This window comes from Asparagus officinalis, unplaced genomic scaffold (genome assembly GCF_001876935.1).
Source record: "Asparagus officinalis unplaced genomic scaffold, Aspof.V1 AsparagusV1_Un287, whole genome shotgun sequence".
Classification (NCBI taxonomy): domain Eukaryota; kingdom Viridiplantae; phylum Streptophyta; class Magnoliopsida; order Asparagales; family Asparagaceae; genus Asparagus; species Asparagus officinalis.
Window position 1 is genome coordinate 56,972 of NW_017972552.1, and position 21,592 is coordinate 78,563.

The 21,592-nt window shown below is 40.1% G+C and overlaps 1 protein-coding gene across 1 annotated transcript in view; it reads left to right on the forward strand.

Moving 5' to 3' along the window:
- The first annotated feature begins 18,489 nt into the window (after window positions 1-18,489).
- Window positions 18,490-21,592, forward strand: part of LOC109827548 (cysteine-rich receptor-like protein kinase 10) — a 6,111-nt gene continuing 3,008 nt past the window's right edge. Inside the window, 3 exon segments of the mRNA XM_020394553.1 lie at window positions 18,490-19,297; window positions 19,883-20,011; window positions 21,391-21,592. The exon segment at window positions 21,391-21,592 is cut by the window's right edge and continues 182 nt beyond it. Of these exon segments, the coding sequence (XP_020250142.1) occupies window positions 18,490-19,297; window positions 19,883-20,011; window positions 21,391-21,592 (1,139 nt within the window).

A 21,592-nucleotide genomic window follows, 5' to 3' on the forward strand; every position in this document is an offset into this window, starting at 1 on the left:
AGCATGACATACTTTAATTTCTTGAAGGTTCCATCTTAGGTAGAATGTTATTTCCTAATTACCAAGTGTCAATCTGAAAGCAGTCCATCATCTTTCTTGGTTTCTGGAAACCAGTGGTTTGACAGGTATCAGGAGGCTGTGCAACTGCTAAAGCTATATTGTGTAAACTAACTCAAGAATTACTTATACAGTAGAGCCATAACATCACCAATCATATTAGTATACTGAATTAGCTGAAACCTTTTTCACGACCAAAAAAGAATGAGCTGAAGCCTTTTTCATTTGCTTCAAATGTAAGGAAACTAAGTAAAAGTTTAACAGGATAAATGAACTTGTTCTCACTGTTTGTAATAGTTTATTATTCCAAGGAGAAACACATGACCATATGTTCCACCAAGATGATGATGAAAATGTTGGGCGCAGAGTCACGCCCTCACGCCGCGAAAGCGATATAACCCAAGAGAAAACCCTGGCTTTTGTTTTCACAAAAGCTCAAGCCAACATCTATGTTCCTGTTTCGCGAAGGAAACAAGAACAGAAGTGAAATATCTCAACAAAGTGAGATATACACTTTTTCTCTCATCAGTTATAGGACTGAATTGTCGAGGAAACCTACAAGCAATAGTCAACACTCAGAAAACAGTAAAGACATGATATTTACGTGGTTCGGCAAACTTGCCTACGTCCACAGGGAAAGGGAATGAGAGATTCCACTATGAGGAGAACACCGACGACTTGTACAATCCACAAGCTCGTCTCAAAAAAAAGAAGATTTGATTTTTACCCAAAAAAAATTAACCTCTTGTAAAATCTCTCCAAAGCTCTCTCCTCAAGATCTTTCTTTTCTAGCCGCCAAAGAAACCCTTGTTTTCTTCTCTTAACAGCCGACTAACCTTATTTTTCTCCCACAAAACCCTAGAAGAAAAGCGCCTCGGTATTTATAGCAAAAACACCGACATAAAGGGTGTTTCGTTGTTTCGCTGCACAAAGTCAGGTGGGCCTCTCGGGGTGAGCTCGCTGAACTCAGCGCGAGAACACTTCTCGTGCTTACAGTTCACGTGCTTGTGGCCCCCACGTTCACAATTCTTCACCTCGTACAACATTTGATAAACCTCAAATTTTGGACGAACACCAGAAGAACACCGCTAACATCACCAGAGAGATCTGAAACACTAAACCAGATCAAACCAGGCCAATCCAGTTGCGCCACTTTACCACGGCTGCCTACGTACCCTCCACCGGGATCAAGCTAACCGTAGTTCAGGTTGTTCTCCATATAGTCTCCACATCATCCAATCACCGCCCTAAAGGGACATGCCCTCTTGGGCAGTTCAACACTGACTGATATGAAGCAAGTCTAAGCAATGCTTTAACTTGCTACCTTGAAGGGCCATGCCCTCTTGGGCAGTTTAACATGGGCTGATATGAAGCAAGTCCAAGCAATGCTTAAACTTGCTACATGTGACCACCTTGATTAACATGTCCGCGGGATTTTCATTCGTATGCACCTTCATGAGAGAAATATCGTCTTTCTCTATGACATCCCGCACGAAATGATACCTGACATCGATATACTTGGTACGAGCATGATGACCTTGATTTTTCGCCAAGTGAATCACACTCTGACTGTCGTACCACAAATTCACGTTCTCCTGCTCAATTCCCAAATCGTCTCGAAGACCCCACAACCACAATACTTCATTCACTCCCTTCGTCATGATCATGTACTCGGCATCTGTAGTAGAAAGTATCACTATAGCCTACAACATCGATCGCCAACTAACTGAAGTCTCATGTATCCTGAATACATAACCAGTAGTAGATCATCGTCTATCTAGATCGCCCTCATAATCAGAGTTAACAAACTCATCAATCTGACATGTATCTCCATCAAACACAACCCCATATCAATAGTACCCTTCAAGTACCTTAGGACCCACTTCACTGCTTCCCAATATGTCTTTTTTGGATTCGCCATGAATCTACTGACCACACTGGCCGCCTGTGAAATATCTGGGTGTATACACACCATGATGTACATCAAACTGCTAACTGCACTAGCATAAGGAACACGCTCCATGTGTGCCTTCTTTTCTATTGTAGTGGGAGATTGTTTACATGAAAGCCTGAAGTGTGGAGTCAATGGAGTCACCACCGACTTAGCACTTTGTATCCCGAACCTTGCGATAACCCGCTCTATGTAGACCTTCTGACTCAAGAACAATCATCGATTCGCCCGCTCTCTTCTAATCTCCATACTCAGTATTTTTCTTGCAGCGCCCATGTCCTTCATCTCGAACTCTTTACCAAGTTGAGTTTTTAGTCTATCTATCTCCACTCTGCTCTTAGAAGCAATAAGCATGTCATCCACATACAAAAAAAGATAGATATAATCACCTCCACGAAGCTTCCGAATGTAAACGTAACAATCATAATCGTTTCGAGAAAACCCATGCTTCAGCATGAAGGAGTCAAATCGCTTGTACCACTGTCGAGGAGATTGCTTTAGTCCATAGAGTGACTTCCTCAGGAGTCAAATCGCTTGTACCACTGTCGAGGAGATTGCTTTAGTCCATAGAGTGACTTCCTCAAGCGACACACATGATTCTCCTTGTCCTCAACATTGTAGCCCTCAGGTTGATGCATGTAGATCTTTTCATCCAAGTCTCCGTGCAAGAAGGTTGTCTTTACATCGAGTTGTTCCAGCTCAAGATCACTATGAGCAACAATACTCAATAGTACCCGAATAGAAATGTGTTTTACCACCGGTGAAAATATCTCATTGTAATCCACCCTCTATTTGTGCAAACCCTTTAGCCACTAGCCTCGTCTTGTACCTTGTACCATCGAGCTCTGAATGATCTTCCTTTCTCTTATACACCCACTTACAACCAATAGCTTTTCTTCCTACGGGCAATAGGATCACCTCTCATGTTTGGTTCTTCTGAACATCTTCTCCTCCATCGCAGCCAACCAACTCTCACTATCCTTGTTCGAATAGCTTCCTTGAAGGAGACCGGCTTATCTTCCTCCATCGAGAGTGCGTATTCCATCAAATTAACCTGCCCATAGTGTTTCAGGGGTTGATCAGCCCCCAGCTTCAGTACCTGCTTGTATGCTCGTTTTGGCCTAGTAGAAGCCAAACTATCCTCGAGCTGTTGCAGTTATAGTGCTTGTGTATTTTCCTGCTAAACCTCCTCCTGCTCAAGGTCATCATCTACCTGATTTCCCACTTGAATACATCTAGAACCTGGTTGGTCTTTAGATTCTATCTCAATAACTTGGGACTTCAAAGTCCCAACAGTCCCAACACCATCATCCTTGGGCGCCTTAGCAATCATGGATTTTTCATCAAAGGTAACATCCCTGTTGATCACGAATTTTGAATCTTTTGTATACCAAAGACGATAGCCTTTTACACCATTTGCATATCCCAAGAATATAGCCTCTTGGCCCTCACGTCAAGATTTCCCTAGTTAACGTGATAATAGACGGTACACCTGAAAATCCGGAGCCTCTCATAATCTGCATGCTCCCCTGACCACACCCTATAGGGTGTATCACCACCTAATGTAGAATGTGGAGAATGGTTCACAATATAACAATCTGTAGCCACCGCTTTTGCCCACCATTCCTTGCCTAATCTAACATAAGATTGCATACTCATTGCTTTCTTCCGTAATGTTCGGTTCAGCCTCTCAGCAATCCCATTTTGTTGTGGTGTAGATCTGACTGTCCAGTGTCTAGCAATGCCCTCCTGATCATAGAACTTATTGAAAGCATCATCTGTATATTTTGTACCGTTGTCAGATTATAGTGTCTTTAATTTCTTCCCTATCCTGTTTTCAACCATCGCCTTTCACTTCTTAATTGTCTTGAACACCTCATTCTTATGCTTCAGAAAGTAAATCCAAGCATACCTAGAATAGTCGTCTATGAACGAGACAAAGTACCCGGAACCACCCTTGGAAGTTGTCTAAGCCGGACCCCAAATATCCGTGTGCACATAATCTAATATACATTTGCTCTTAGACTTGCTTTTCAGAAACTGGACCATGTGCGCCTTTTCATACACACAATCCTCGCAAAAATCCATACAAAGTTTCTTCAGATTCTTCAGCAATCCCTCCTTACCAAGCAGATCCAGACCCTTCTCTGACATATGCCCAAGCCGCCTATGTCATAACCGTGTGTGCTCACATGGGTCTCCACCACTTCCTTTAGTTCCAACTGCTGCATCTCCAGTCACCGTCGTACCTGAGAGAGTCTATAAATTACCGTGACGAACACCTTTCATCACTACTAGGGAACCCCGAACAACCTTCTTCACTCTGTTCTCTGTAACAATCCTGCAATCATAGGAGTCTAATGCACTAACTGAGATAAGATTCTTCTGCAAGTCGAGAACGTGCCTCACATCCGTCAAGGTTCGGATCACTCCATCATGCATCTTGATATTGATATCACCTAGCCCCATCATTTTACAAGCATGGTTGTTCCCCATCAATACGGTTTTACCATCAATGCTTCTGTAGGTAGTAAATCACTTTTTATTTGGGCACATATGGTAAGAGAACCTGAATCAAGAATCCATTTTTTGGAGATATCCTCGCCACCCGTGACGACATAGCATTCCTTCTCGCTCCTTTCCTCTGAAACATAGCTCGCTTCTTCCTTACCTTCTCTCCTCTCAATCTTGTTCTTCTTCCCACCTACTCTCTTATTTGGACAGTCGACCTTGAAATACCCAACTTCACCATATTTGAAACATGATCTTCCCGTAAGAGGTCTTGATTTAGATGTAGACTTTCTTCCTTTGTCTTTTCCTCGCTCATTGCCCCTTCCTCTAGCAAACAATCCATGTGTCTGTTCCTTGTTACCACCAGTAGTCATGTCACTGGTTGCAATCTTTCGAAGATCATCCGCTAGAAGCGTCGTTCTAGTTTCATCCATCGTCAAATTATCTCCCACAAACATCAGTGTTTGCACTCGGTTCTCATAAGACTTCGGTAGAAATAGAAGTAGAAGAGCCTGATCCTCGTCTTTTACAATCACATCGATGTCCTTCAGATCAGATATTATCCTATCGAACTTGTTGATGTATTCTCGGATTGATGAGCCCTCCTCCATCTTGTAAGTATACAATTTAGATTTTAGATAGATCCGGTTCGTTAAACTCTTTGTCATGAAGGTGCCTCTAACTTCGACCACACGCCCGCAACCGTTTCCTCTCCATTTATCGAGAAAACTACATCCCTCTCAAGGCATAGGATAATCGACGTCCGTGTTTTCAGATCTAGCTCCTCACAATCATCATCAGACATATCCTTGTGCTTCTTCTCCTTTCTAGCCAAAGCCTTGTGTAATTTCTGCGAAATCAACGAATTCTTCATATGCATCCTCCAATAGGAAAAATCGTTCTTCCCATTGAACTTTTCAATCTCGTACTTTCCAACTTTAACCGTCTTGCTAGTTGACGTCATCCTCCGCTTGATTAATAATCCCTTCTCTCTAACCAATTGCTCTGATCAGTGTTTTTAAAGACGCTCTCGGGCGCTCGCCTCGGGCGCAAGGCACTGCGGCGCGGTGGAATAGTGTCCCGCATGAGGTGCGGGGCGCTGCACTTACCCCAGGCGCGCACCTCATAGCGCCCGAGATCGCCTCACCTGTACAGGGAAGGCGATCGTCTCAGGTTTTCAAAGCTATTGGGTTCAGAAAATGTGGGCTATCGGGTAGAAACCCGACTCAAGCTTAAACCCAAAAGGCCTCAAACAAAATTAACCTCTTTCAATAAAGAATTAGGGTTCGTCTCTCCTTTCTCTTCCAGTTCGGTGACTTGTGTTCGGTGGCTTCTTGTTTGACTTCGGTCTTCGGTGACTTGGGGTTGGGTGACTTCGATCTTCGGTGACGACGAGAAGCCGAGCAGCCGCGGTGAGCATCGATCAAAGGTAATTTTGCCTGTTCATTTTTTTTTTTTGCTTTTTTTTCTTTCTCTACTCAGTTCTCTTTTTTCCACTTTTCTCTTTCTTTACTTGGGGTTGGGTGACTTCTTCGACTGCGGTGACTTCTTGTTCTCTTTCTTTCACTTGGGGTTGGGTGACTTGTTCGACTTCGGTCTTTGTTCTCCCGTTTTTTTCTTTTGCTGCTGCTTTCATTTATTTTTTTTCATTTTTTTATTTTCTTGGTTGTTGCTTCCGTATTATTTTCTTTTTTATATTTTTGTTGCTGCTTTCACTTCGGTCTTTTTTTATTTTCTTTATTTTCTATTTTTTTTATTTTCTATCACTTGGGGTTGGGTGACTTGATGTTTGATCACTTGATTAATGATAGGCTAATGATTAAGAAGGAGAGATTAATAAGGAGAGATTTATCTTACTTTAAATGCGCATATGAATGTTGAAATGTGCAGACTGTAGAGTCATAAAGTTATGAAATTGCTATTATTTGCTTCGTATTAATACATATGAGTAATAATTGTTGAAAATGTGCTACTATCTGATTTCATGTGCGAGATTGCGAGTATTGAATCTTGCTATTTGAGCTAGGTGTAGTGCTACTAGTTGACTTGAAAGTAGAAACTTGAAAGTTGAAACTTGAAACTTAAATCTTGATTCACCATTTGTAACTTGTAAAGAGGAAAATAAAATTTAGCAATATAGTTGTTAGTGATGCAATATATTAGTATGAAAATTTGAATAATTTGCAAGCTTGAACGAAAAGTAACGTACAAGTACTTTAATTTACTAAATCTATGTGTTTCACTGTTTTGATGTAAATATGTCGTCATCAGTGGGTGGTGGAAGAAGACAAGATCCTACATGGAAATATACTCCATTGGTTGATGAAGGGAATGCCAATAAACATAAGTGCATATTTTGTAACAAGCTCACAAATGGCGGCATATCTCGACAAAAAGAGCATCTAATCGGGACAGATAGGAAATGCAAAAATGTGAGTCTTTGTCAAAAAGTCCCTCCTGATGTGGTAGAAGAGCTAAAAGATTATGAAGAAAGATAAAAGATGGCTAAAAGACAACAAGCTATAGATGAATATCTCCCCGAACTTGGAGATGAGAACATGGTGGAAATTGATGATGAGGAGGATGAAGATGAACAAGTACAAGAACATAGAGATAGAGGAAAAGACCCGGCGGTTCCTAAGTCATCTTCAGTAACGGCAAGAGAAAGAGGGAGTGTTGGCATGCACAGTGCGGGATCTTCCACAGGCCCAAAGAGGAAGGGACCGATGGATGCATTTCTTACATTCGATCCCGCTTTAGAGGTCGCCAAGGATGAAAGAAGGCGTAAGTTGAGGCAATCGTGTATTGAAGAAAGCCTCAACAAAGATGCAGTGGCTAAAGTGTATCAAGATATAGCTTGGTTGTGGTATCAAGCCGACATTCCCTTTAATGCCGCTCGTCTTAGATCTTTCAAAATCATGTTAAAGTCCGCGGGGGCTTTTGGGCCTAACTTGTCTCCTCCGGCATTACACCATTTGAGAGAGCATTTGCTTAGAAAGGAGAAAAAAATACACTGATGATCTGATACAACCTCATAAAGATGTGTGGGCTACTAAATGTTGTTCTTTCATGTCAGATGGTTGGAGTGACAGAAAGGGGAGAACATTGATCAACTTTCTTGTGAATTCTTCTCATGGTACGGTGTTTCTTTCATCTGTTGATGCTTTTGATGAGATCAAGACGGGTGACAGAATGTTTGAGATACTTAGTGAGCAGATTAAGCTCATAGGACCTCAGAATGTTGTTCAAATCGTCACGGATAACCATTCTAGTCTCAAATATGCATGTAAATTTTAAGCAATTAATTTTATTTTGGTTATGAATCCTTTGCTAATGCTATGTTAGGATGCTCTGATATTTATCTTTTTTTTATTCTTTTATTTATAGGAACGGAATTGGAAAAATAGTATCTTCATTTATATTGGACTCCTTATGCTGCTCATTGTATTAATCTCATGCTCAAGGATATTGGTAAACTACCACCTGTGAAGCTAACCTTGAGTCGAGCTATGGAGTTGACTGGATTCATATACTCACATGCGTGGGTTTTGAAGCTGATGAGTGGTCAAACTAACGGCAGAGCTTCTTAGACCGGCGGTGATACGATTTGCCACATCATTTATGACTTTGTCAAGCATCCATTGACAGAAAAATAACCTCAGAAAGATGTTTAATTTGGAGGCATGGAGGCAAAGTAAGTGGGCAAGAGATTCAAAGGAAAAATCAGCTGAAAGGATAGATCATATGCCATCTTTCTGGAACAACATCGTTCGTATTCTCAAGCTGACGGCTCCTCTTGTTGGTGTTCTGAAACTTGTTGATGGTGACAAAAAGCCTGCTATGGGATACATTTATGAGGCAATGGATAGAGCTAAAGAGGCTATTGCTAAAGCCTTTGGTGATGATTCACCAAAATATTCTGAGGTATTTGATATCATTGATAAGAGGTGGCAGGATCAGCTTCATCGGCCTTTGCATGCTGCAGGATATTACCTTAATCCTGCATTTTTCTATGATCATCCAAACATCCAAGGGGATGACGAAGTTATGAGAGATATTTATCAAGTCATTGAGAAGATGGTACCCACAAAAGACTAAGACAAGATTGATAGGCAGTTGGATATATATAGGCATGCTGGGGGTCTTTTTGGTATGGAGATAGCTAAGAGAAACAGAAAGAAGAAGTCTACAGGTAAATATGCATAATATAAACCTTTAATTGACTAGATTTCTTATAAGAAATACACTACTAATCACAGTCTATTTAAATTGACAGCTGATTGGTTGGAGTCTTATGGTGCATCAGCACCAGAGTTGCGGAAGTCTGCTGTTAGAGTCCTCAGCCTTACTTGTAGCTCCTCTGGTTGTGAAAGAAACTGGAGTACTTTTGAGCAAGTATGATTAGTTTTATTTTATTGAACAAAATAGATTTAATTCCCTTAGAGATATGGATATTGATTTGATTGATTTGTATAAATTATAGATACACACCAAGAAGAGGAATAAGTTGGATCATAAGAGGCTGCAAGATCTAGTTTACTGCAAGTACAACCAAGCTTTGAAGGAGAGATATGACTGCAGAGATTCTATTGATCTGATTAAGTTGGCTGATATAGATGAAAGCAATGAATGGTTGTTAGGGAAGTTCGGTGAAGGTGAAAATGCAGAGAATGACTTGGTGGAGGGCGAGGACAACCTTACATATGGTGTCATAGGAGATACGATAGGAGCTGAAGAAGATGATTCTATGTATCTAAGATCGACTAATAGGTTTCGAGGATCTTTGAGTGGTATTGGTTCTTCGTCGAGGAGGAGGGAGCCAGTTTCTGAGTCAGAAGATGAAGAGGAGTTTAATGATGAGGAGGAGACTGAAGATGAGGATATACCCTTAGAAGGGGATGATGATGATGTTAATGAGGATAATTAGAATCATTAGGCTATTATTTTGCTACTTATTTGCTTTGTTTAATTAGATTGCTTGTTTTGCTTTGATGTTAGTGAACTTTGGAAGTGTTCTAGTTGCTTAGTTTTTTTTTGTTTTGATGGACATCTTGATTTGCTTCAATGATTAAAACTTTATCTTGTGATCCGGTAGTATACATTTTATCTTGAGTCGTTGATATTTTCTATGTGAAATTTCACAAATATTTATTTTTTCATGCATCTTGTATATCTTCAAAAATTTTGTGATCTGGAGTGTGTCTCGCTTCGCTCGGGCGCACGCATCGCATTGCGCCTTACGCATGTACGCGTAAACTGACTTTGTGCCCCGCATTGCGCCTCGCGCATTGAAAACACTGGCTCTGATACTAATTGTTGGGTGCAGAGTCACGTCCTCACGTCGCGGAAGTAATATAACCCGAGAAAAAACTCTGGCTTTTGTTCTCACAAAAGCGCCAACATCTATGTTCTTGTTTCGCGAAGGAAACAAGAACAGAAGTGAAATATCTCAACAAAGTGAGATATACACTCTTCCTCTCATCAGTTCTAGGACTGAATTGTCGAGGGAACCTACAAGCAATAGCCAACACCCAGAAAACAGTAAAGACACGAGATTTACGTGGTTCGGCAAACTTGTCTACGTCCACGGGGAAGGAGAGATTCCACTATGAGGAGAACACCGACGACTTGTACAATCCACAAGCTCGTCTCAAAAGAAGAAGATTTGATTTTTACCCAAAAGAAATTGATATCTCTCTTGTAAAATCTCTCCAAAGCTTTCTCCTCAAGATCTCTCTTTTCTAGCCGTCAAAGAAACCCTTGTTTTATTCTCTTAACAGCTGACTAACCCTATTTTTCTCCCACAAAACCCTAGAAGAAAAGCGTCTCGGTATTTATAGCAAAAACACCGACTGAAAGGGTGTTTCGTTGTTTCGCTGCACAAAGTCAGATGAGCCTCTCGGGGTAAGCCCGTTGAACTCAGCGCGAGAACACTTCTCGTGCTTGCAGTTCACGTGCTTGTGGCTCCCACGTTCACAGAAAATTTAACAGTTTCTGCCTTTGATTTGTTAAGCTTAGCAGCACGCCATTGAAGTCCGCATAACAAAAGGTGGGCGTTAGAAAGGCTACGAGCTCAAGGCTACTGGTGCAGTAATTGTGCTCTGGTGCTTCTCTTGGACATTTTACTCTCCCAGTATATCAGAAAATTCAAGCTGTGATTGTTGCTTGTATTGTAGTGTTCTGTTTTATCCCATCATAACAATAATTAATCTCTCCTTAAGAAGAAGGAAGTTCATTAATTAAAGAAGAAAACCACATAAATTTGAGGCCTCGTACCTCTCCAATACCAAGGGATCACATCTCATAAACTAAATGAAATCCATAACTCAGTACTCATTTTCTAAGATAAAAAACAATATTTATGACTTGTTTAACATAGACTACATAACTCGGCTCTCAAGAAAAATCAAAACCTAATACTCATGAGTTAAAACTGAAAATTACTGTGACTAAAGTTAAAACTAGGAAAGAAAAAAAAGACAAACTTATATCCAATGGTCTAGGTTTCTACTTTCTAGATAAATTTTCCTATTGAAGATTAGTATAAATCACCACAATCACTAGCGTGAATGCCCTGAAATCATATAACAAAATGTTCAAAGCAGTTCACAGAATTTGTCTATGTTCAATCTTATCAGTTTTTTTGGTTAATTATACTGAGAGAATTGTCTTCTCGATGACGATGACATTGATATAAGTGTAATATAATCATGCTTTCACGCGTATACTCATAAACACATGATCATAAGGATCTAACTCGCACAAACATATAAGATAATCAGTTCAGAACTGATAACTCGTTTTCTAATTAACAAGCTTCCTTTTCTTAGTTGCTAATAACTGTGTTGGTGTGATCTCTAACCTTCAAATAATTGGTTCTATTAATATATGGCAGCCTCTACTAGTCTAAAGATTTATATGGGCAACTAATTCATTATGTCCACTAAGTTAGGTCTATGTCAGCTGAATTTTTAATTTGATTGGCTACTATATTAAGTAAATGTTGTGTCAGCTGAATGCATGTTGTCAGCTGCTATAAGACCACGCCCCTCAATATACTAGTTGGCGGAAAGGTTGGATGCATCAACAAACAACATAACTCACTCCTAGGTTGACATGGTATATATTTACTTCATCAATTATGCTCAGAATATATTCATGATGTATGGAAGTTTTGATGTATGTCACGTCAATAACGAACTAGTCAAGGACTAAAGCAAAACTAGGCTCAATTCGCCTATTTTTATCTATTAATTCTATAGTCCTACCTTACATTGAAATTCCTAACAAGTTTTTTGTCATTGACTCATTATTAACAGTAATAAAATAGTAAAAGATATAACATAATTACCCTTCTAACCTAAGTTACAAAGACTAATTCTCTAATGGAAAAACGACCAAGGAATTGTATTGCATGGAAGACTCTGGTATAATGAAAGGAGGAAGACAAAAAAATTCACATGTAACTAGTGATCTCTTATATGTATCTGGAGCAAAATGTGTGATACCCCAAGATCTAGACTCACATCAAATATTTATTGAGTGATTGAATTGTTTAAATGACGGGCTTGAGAGCCAAGTGTAACATTGACTAGTCAATTTTGGCGGTGGATTGAGCCAGACCATAAATTGCACTACGTAGGCCCCAAGATTTACATCAAGTCAACGGGCGCACAAGCCCGAGGCATGACAAAATGGCAAAAGAAGTCAATGCAAAAAGAATGTAACCAGATTTTGACTCTTCTTAGAGGAAATATCCTACACATGATCCCATTCGTTGACACATTTAAATAATCACACCCTTTAAGGGTGAAACTCGGGGAATTTTCCGCCCACTGTAAATTGACCTTTCAAAAAACATATTGATGGTGTGCTTGGTCAAATGGATGATCAAAGATGTAGACTTTCATTTTTACAATTTTAAATATGTTAAATATATATAAGAAATGTCTCTATATCTTAATTAAATAATATGGTCCATTCGCTTCAAGTTAATATATGTAATTACTAGATGTAGATTGATTTACTGATGTAATCTCAATAATGTTATATATAAAAATGCAAGCTGTAGGACAACTTGCAGTATGTTTTATTGCTCTGTTGTGTGTATGATAATGAAACTCAAGGACCAAGTCAGGACATTTTCTGCTATCTTCTGAGCTTATGATTGGCCTCATCTATAATTTCTTTTCCAAATCACATAGTTTGGACACCAATCTCTTCCTTTTTTATCTTACAGCAAAAGTAATATAGTTTTTAATTAAGTTTAATTAAAATACTTCTAAATCATAAAAACCTATTCAAGTTTGAAGATTTCGGACATACTTAAGTCTATTCAGTTCTTATAGATCTCATGAAATATAATGTTGGGATCAAGTACCAACTGTTGTTGAAAACCGTATCGAGGAACCAAACCAAACGCCGATCAAAGAGGGCCAAAACAAACCAATATCAATGCACAAACAAAACACCAATTTTAACGTGGTTCGGTAATTGCCTACGTCCACGGGGCAAGAAGGGGATGTGGTTTTCACTAATAGAGAAGAAGAGTACAACTTGAGATTACAAATCACTCAAAGGAACAATCTAATCTCACCAACAAAGCTCATAATCTCTCCAAATAAACCCTAATCAAATAGCTCAGAAAATACCTCTTTTATGTGCTCCAAATATCCCAAACTCTTGCCTTAAGAAACCCTAGAGCGTGTATTAGTATTTATACAAACACCAAAACCAAATAAGAACAGGAAACACAAAACTGGGCCTGACCCGTTACGCGGTCGACCGCTCTGTGCACGTTCGCGGTCGACCGGCCTTGCGCCGCGGTCGACCGCGCAGCTTCCAAACAGTTCCCCTGCAATTCCAAAACCTGTTCTTCACCAAATTTCTCGCCGATTCTACAATTCTCCACCTCGGTGAAGTTTCTTCCAAAAACTGAGCCGACACCGACCAAACCAAATACCTCACTTGCTACGTCCAGTACGTCATGGTAACGGACTCATGATAACGGACTCCATCCACAACAAGTCGAGACCCAAATGGGAGTGCAGACACTCACCCAAACGTCGGTATCTACTCACCAAATCGGCTGCATCATAAAGACTGCCTACGTATCCTCTTGCCCAAGGAATCAAGTCTTCACGTACGTAGTTCACCAAAATGGTCTCTAAAGGCCCTCAATCAAATAGAAAAGTCTGCAACTCTTCTCCAATATCGCCAACGGATCTGCAACTGATAGCGGCCCCAAACTGATACAAATCAAACACCTCTATCTGAGGTGAACCAATGGCCGTATCCAAAACATGTCCACCAACTGCAACCGAATCCAAAGTCAATCCATCATTTGCATCCGAAATCAAATGATCCCCAACCTGTGTCACCTCAGCTCGAATCCCAAATGACGCAGTATGATCTGGAGTATGTGGAATAAGTTTCACCCAATGTGAAATAGCATCACCCTCCACCTACTGCGATATCCAAATGACCTGATTAACACTCTCCACCTGCTGAGAGTCAAAAGTGACATTCCTTGACATACCTGCTCAGAACAAAATCAGAAGCTCCCAAACGATAATCAAATGAGCCTCCGAATCCCAAACACGCAATCGGATCAAATCTCACATCCTCGATGTGATCAAATGCTGGGTAACCAAATATCCGACGCCAACCAAAATCTGAAGCAGCTCCACCAGATCCAATAACTCTTAATGTAGCAGTCGGCGACCTATGACTAAGATGACCCAAATATGTCGAAACTCCAGAACCAGAACCAATGCTCGACAACCAACGCCGATCCTCCTCTAGAAAGGAATGACCCATCAAAACTGTCATCTTATCTCGTCGCCTCAAAATCTCCACATCAATGAAGTGTTTCAAGTTGCCATGAGCTCGGCACAAACGCAAGAAAGGACCCCTACCAAAGCTAGAACAACGAGTTACCTTTCTGCCAATACACTTCTTCCAATTGTTGTTGACTTCTAAGACTTTACACCAACGGGAACTGGTCGCGACCCAATAATGCCTAGAACAATCACCAACTGTGAAAACTACAAAACGATTACCTCCCAATGATGCCTCCTTGGTAGGCCCCCAAATGCCTGATTGAACACCTCCTAAAAGACCTCTCGCTCGATGGATAGAAGTGTCAAACTCCACCACGGTCTTGCTCATCTCAATGTGCTCAAAGGACTTCCATCTGCAGGTCAAAGCACTCCTTAACAACCTATGCACGACATCACCAATCAAATACCTCAGCACCAAACTACGCCACAATCTAGCCAAATCCAATGAAGTCATCAGAGCTCTATCAATCACCGTGCTCCCAAGCAAATAGTATAAGTTACTCCTTCTGACGCCCTTCATCACAATCAAGGACCCAAATGTAACTTTCAAACGTGCATCCGCCAAGGTCACCCTATAACCTGCTGCCTCTAAAGCTCCAAGTAAAATGATATTCTTCTTCAACTGAGGAATGAACCTCACTCCAACCAACTCCCGAATCACTCTGTCACTCATCCTGATCCGAACGGTGCTAATACCACCAATAGGGCATTCATGATCATTACTCATGAGCACGAAATCCCCTCTTTCCAACTCCTGAAAGCTAGAGAACAAATCCCTCCTAGAGCAAATGTGGTATGTAGCACCCGAGTCCAACATCCACTCTGTAGAGTAAGCAACACAAACTGACGGCAGTGCAGATAATGAGTAGCCCGAAGAATCCGAATCTGAATCGTTGCCACTAGCCTTGATAACATTCACCTCTGAAGCCTGAATAATTTTCCCCTTATTCTTCCCAGCTTGATCATTCAACTTTGGGCATTCAGCTTTTCAATGTCCATCTTCTTTACAAAAAGCACACTGATTCCTACGAATTCCAAGATGTGCCCCTCTAGACCGTGACCTTCTTCCTCGGTTTGGACCCTTTGTTCTTGCAACCAATGCCCCCACTACCGGCTCAATAGAAGTCTCCTTGTCCTTCTTCCTAAGTTGGTAATTCACTAATGCAGCGGTGACCTCACTATATGAAAGAGATGTCTTCCCATTAATAAGAGTAAGGACAAACGTCTCATATTCCTCGTCGGGCAAGGAACTCAACAATAGCAACGTCTTGTCCTCATCTTCAACAATGACATTTACATTCGCCAAATCTGTAAGAAGCTTCGTGTAGTGGTTCATGTGATCACTAATGGATGTCCCCTTCTTCAATTGGAAGCGATAAAGCCTCCTCTTCAAATGCAAGCGGTTTTCAACGCTCTTCGTCAAGTACTTGCTCTCTAGGACTTCCCAAATCTTCTTAGCTGAAGTCTCATTCATCACATCATATTTTAGATCTTGAGTGAGACAAGACCTAATCACACCACACGCTGTCCGATTCATCTTTTTCAAAACCTTCTCATCAATGTCGTCCGGTTTCCCGTCCAACTCCAACGTATCTTCCAGATTCTGTGCATTGAACACATCCAAGACTTCGCATCACCAAAGTCCAAAATTGTTAGTGCCATTGAACTTCTCCACGTCAATCTTCATCGAGTGGATACTCAAACTTTGGACAGTTTTCACACCTGAAGAACCACCCTCAACTCCCTCTTTCTCGGCCATAATCCTCAACACACCAACAACCAGTGCGGAAACAAATGAAGAATAGATCCAAAACTGAGAAAAAAAGAAGCTTCACCAAAAAGATCACACATTTCTCACCAACTGAAACCCTAGACGAGCTTCCCAAATCGATCTACTCCTCTAAATAGCCCAAGCGTAGCCCGAGCTCTGATACCAATTGTTGGGATCAAGTACCAAATGTTGTTGAAAACCGTATCGAGGAACCAAACCAAACGCCGATCAAAGAGGGCCAAAACAAACCAATATCAATGCACAAATAAAACACCAATTTTAACGTGGTTCGGCAATTATCTACGTCCACGGGGCAAGAAGGGGATGGGGTTTTCACTAATAGAGAAGAAGAGTACAACTTGAGATTACAAATCACTCAAAGGAACAATCTAATCTCACTAACAAAGCTCTTAATCTCTCCAAATAAACCCTAATCAAATAGCTCAGAAAATACCTCTTTTCTGTGCTCCAAATATCCCAAACTCTTGTCTTAAGAAACCCTAGAACGTGTATTGGTATTTATACAAACACAAAAACCAAATAAGAACAGGAAACACAAAACTGGGTCTGACCCGTTACGCGGTCGACCGCCACGGTCGACAGAACCTAGAAAACTCCTACAGGGTCTGACGGTCGACCGCGACAAACGACAGAGCCCAAAAATATCCTACAGGGTCTCGCGGTCAACCGCGGCGGTCGACCGCGCCAAATCCAGACTCATGCCTGAGCCTGTGCACGTTCGCGGTCGATCGGCCTTGCGTCGCGGTCGACCGCGCAGCTTCCAAACAGTTCCCCTGCAATTCCAAAACCTGTTCTTCACCAAATTTCTCGCCGATTCTACATATACAATGTGATTATCACATAGAATTAAGCATCCAATCATCTTCTCTATTATGATTATAGCTTATAAAAGGTATTGACAGTTATCAAAGCATCACAATTAAATAATAAATAATAAATAAAACTGACCAATTAAAGTTTTACTCTTTTTTCTGGATTTAGATTTTATTTGATGTTTATAATCTAAATTCAAGCAAATCCACGGACATATATAACCTCCCTCAATCTAAATTACTTCTTCAATCATTTTTATAGTAAACTAGTATTTCACTCTGTGAAATAAATAAAGGGAAAATTTGCAAAATAGACCGTTTTTATAAAGTAATTAGCGAAATAGACCACTTTTAAAAGTAATTAGCAAAATAGACCTCTTTTTGGCCAATAGGCCAAAAAAATGTCGATTTTGAAAAAATGGCTTCAGAAAACATACGGGACTACTAGTCCGTATGTTTAAAGCTAACTAATCTAATGATTAGTGCACTAATCATTAGATTAGTTAGCTTTAAACATACGGGACTAGTAGTCCCGTATGTTTTCTGAAGCTATTTTTTCAAAATCGACCTCTTTTGTCAAAAAGAGGTCTATTTTGCTAATTACTCTCAAAAGTGGTCTATTTCGCTAATTACTTTATAAAAACGGTCTATTTTGCAAATTTTTCCATAAATAAATTATAACCCTAAATATCCACTATAGCTTTGGCAGAAATATTAATATGAGATCAAAGGTTCCATATTCAAATTCCATCGAACATACATCTAAGAGGACCTCCCAATTCCATTAGAAAATATTGTGACAACTCATCCCATCACATCTCATTTTATACTTTTAAAAATAAACAAAACACAAGAAATGAGTCACATCAATCATCTCATCTAACTCACTTTCCCCCACTTTTCTTCATTTTCTATCATCTTTAAAATTTACTCACATCATCCAATAATATGGTGACAACTCATCACATCTCATTAAAATTTCCTTCCATCACTTTCCTCCAAAAAAACAAGGAAATTGATTTTCCTAAGTATGTGTCACATCATCCAATAATATAATAACAACTCATCTCATTTCATCTATTTTCCCCCACTTTTAAGAATGAACCAAACACAAGAAAAGAACCTAAACAAGGAAAGTGGAGGAAAACATCAAAAATTACTCACATCAACCAATAATATGGTGACAACTCATTTTCTCCCCCACTTTCGGTTATAGCTTTGACGAACCAAACCTCTAAAAGTGGAGAAAAACATCAAAATTCACCTTCTTTTCCCCCACTTTCCCCCACTTTTGGTCTTTTTTTTTGAAACAAACAGGCCCTTATAGTAATCTCTTCGACCTTTTAAAACAACGACACACTATTATTTTATTTGTTTGGTTCCATGCGAGCATTTTCAGATGACTAGCAACATGTGCGTTCTCCAAGTTATTTGAAGAATGCAATACCCATCCCAAATGAACCATTAGTAAACAAAATCAACCAGTGACCTAAACTTCTATTCTTCATTTCTTCAATCTCCACCATGCTTCTCCTCCCCCCTCTCCTCGTCCTCCTCCACCACCTCTTCTCTCCCACCAGTGCCAACCCCACGGTCGCCTGTTGGGGTGCCAACTATACCGCCAACGACACCTACAACTCCAACCTCAACACTCTCCTCACCTCCCTCTCCCTCTCCTCCTCCAACTCCACTTTCACTACCGCCACCGCGGGCTCTGCCCCTGACCAAGCCTACGGCCACTTCCTCTGCCGCGGTGACGTTGCCCCCTTTGACTGTCAAACTTGCGTCAAAAATGCCGCACAAGAAATACTCCCCTTATGCACACCATACAAAAAGGCCACGGTCTGGTACACCAATTGCCATCTCCGGTACACCGACAGCCGTTTCTTCTCGATTGTCGATGAGCATAACGGAAGGATGTTTTACAGCAATAAGAATGTGACGGATGTGGATTTGTATGTGAAGATGGAGACCAAGCTGCTAGAGAAGATTATATATCAAGCTGCGTACAGTTCTACAATGAAGTTCGCTACTGGGGTGGTGTTTAATGGGTCGAGTGGCGGGGTTAAGGTATACGCGTTGGCACAGTGCACAAGGGATTTATCTGCATATGGATGTAACCAGTGTTTGCAGCAGATCTGGGGGTATTATTATGGGTATGAGATGAATTCGGGCGGGGTGGTCCTTGGACATAGTTGTTATTTTAGGTATGATCCTTATTTGTTCTTTGGAGGGGAACCTACAGTTTCGCTTGATATCTCGGGTCCTTCTGCCTTTGCTCCGCCTGCTGAAACCCCTTCTTCTTTACACAATGCAGGTGGTGATGGAAAAGGTGAAAACTTACGTCTTCTTTTTGGAATGTTTTCTACCTTAAAACATTGCACTTTTACCGATTTTGATCCAAGGACTTCAAAGTCTCTCGACTATTCATTCAAAAAAAAAAGTCTCTCGACTATAACCAGGCAATAACAGGACCACTTTTTCTTATCATAGTAATGATTATTATGACTGAAAGTATAATCTCTATGAATCATGGTTGAGAATATCAAAGTCCATCAAAAACAGGCTTGACTACAGACCCTCTGATGCTGCAGCTATTTTGGTGCACCGTACATATTTTTAGTTTTCATTGTCGAACACACAGTGATTTATCCTCCTATCTTATGTGTGTTATAATCAAAAGAACGATAATCATTCATGAAGTTGTAAAAGATAGAGCAGAGTTTATATTTGAATAAAGACAAACAAATCGAAAGTTATATTGAATAAAGTAAACATACCATAACTAAGATAAGATGGTGGATAAGGTCAGGTTTCAGAAAGAACATGCCATCCAAAGAATCATTGTTCATCAAAAAAATGAAATTGTTTTACTGTTAGTTATGTATATCTTACTCTTTTTAACTAATTGTCGTAGGGAACAAGAAGATCGCTGGTAAGGTCCTCTTAATTGTGATCCCTGTGGCACTTGGGCTATCTATCATCATTGTCTTTGGCATTTGCTTGAGGAGGAAGATGAGGACGAGCTCTGCAATAATCATCCATGGTAGGTAATAAATAAATAAATAAATGAGCGAACCTATATCTGTAACCAAAAAGTTAACTTGACTAAATCAGCACTGAATTTTAATTTGTTTCCTTTTTTCTCCTTTTGGGAGTTTGATTGTAATTTAGGCATGCAATTCAAGGTCTCCGCAAATATTATCCATGCAGGCTACATTGCGTGGGTACTTCTATCATGAAGCCATATCCGTACTTGACTTGTCCCGTACCCATATTCATACCAGACACGTATTGGACACTCCTTAAATACAGACATACGTTTATTCAGATATATATTTATACAGTACATCTTTTAATTTAAAACACTCTTCATACACTTCTTGGACATGTATCCTACCTTTTACAAATTTAAAACACTCGGTCGAGCCTAACCTTTTACAAATTTGCCGTGTCTCATGCCCGTACCCATACCCTCACCCATAACCATACAGCTGAGCATGCAGATTTTAGCACTTTGAAGCATCGTGTACTAATTATCATAGTAATCATACAAGATTACTTTTTGTGCAAGCAAATTTTTAAAGCATGGCATCTTGAACTTCCTACTATTGGCACTTGCACCATGGATGTAGTAGGCATTTGCCGAACGACTAGTACAAGAGCTAATTATAGACTTCTATCAACATTCCATCACCTTCACCTTGTGTACTCTATACTTTCGTCCAATCTAATTCTCTGAGATCAAGTTAATGCACCGGGACCACAATGTAAGCCTTTACCAAATTAATATTTGTCTAGAACACAAGAATTACCAGCAAAAAAGCGCAGTACACAAGTAAGACAACAGGTATACGTGGTTCGGTCAATTACACTGATATCCATGGAGAGAGACTCAGAAAATTTACACTATATTAATGAACAAAGTAACAGAAAATACACATACACCTTTGACCCTTTGCTTGATCTCTACAAGAGACCAAAAAGCTATTTTTATTCCAAGAAACACCTCTCTCTGAATATCTTATGAGTTATTATACCTGATTTTCCTTCTATTCATCAGCCATGAAAGGCCCTTTATTAATGATTATCCTCTCCTATGGGAGATTCTGCCCTTATATTTAGGTCGGTTATTCACGACTGGCTACAACTCTAACCAATAGTTAAACTAGTCATCAAATGAGATCTCTAAGAATTTACGTGATGGCAAACATGAAATGTAGTTTCACCACAGTTCGAACCTCTTCAATGAAGTTAATCTGCTAACTTATGCCAAACCTAGTTTCATCTGCCATTCAACAGCAACAACAAAGTCTTTATCCCGAACTTTAGGAATGAGCTACTTTTATCAGCCACTTAAATTGAAAATGCAGATCAAAAACTGAGAAGCAATCAGTAGAGAGTTTAATGAATAATATTTTTCAGGTACGACAGCTACATTGGAGGGTATCTCAAGTTCTGAATGTTTGTCATTTGATTTGCCAATGCTAAAAACTGCTACAAATAATTTCTCTAATTCCCAAAAACTTGGACAGGGAGGTTTTGGTACGGTCTATAAGGTAAATCCCATCTTCTCCCCCCTTGTTTCTTTCTGATTAAAATAAATATTCTGATCTATCAGTTGCTT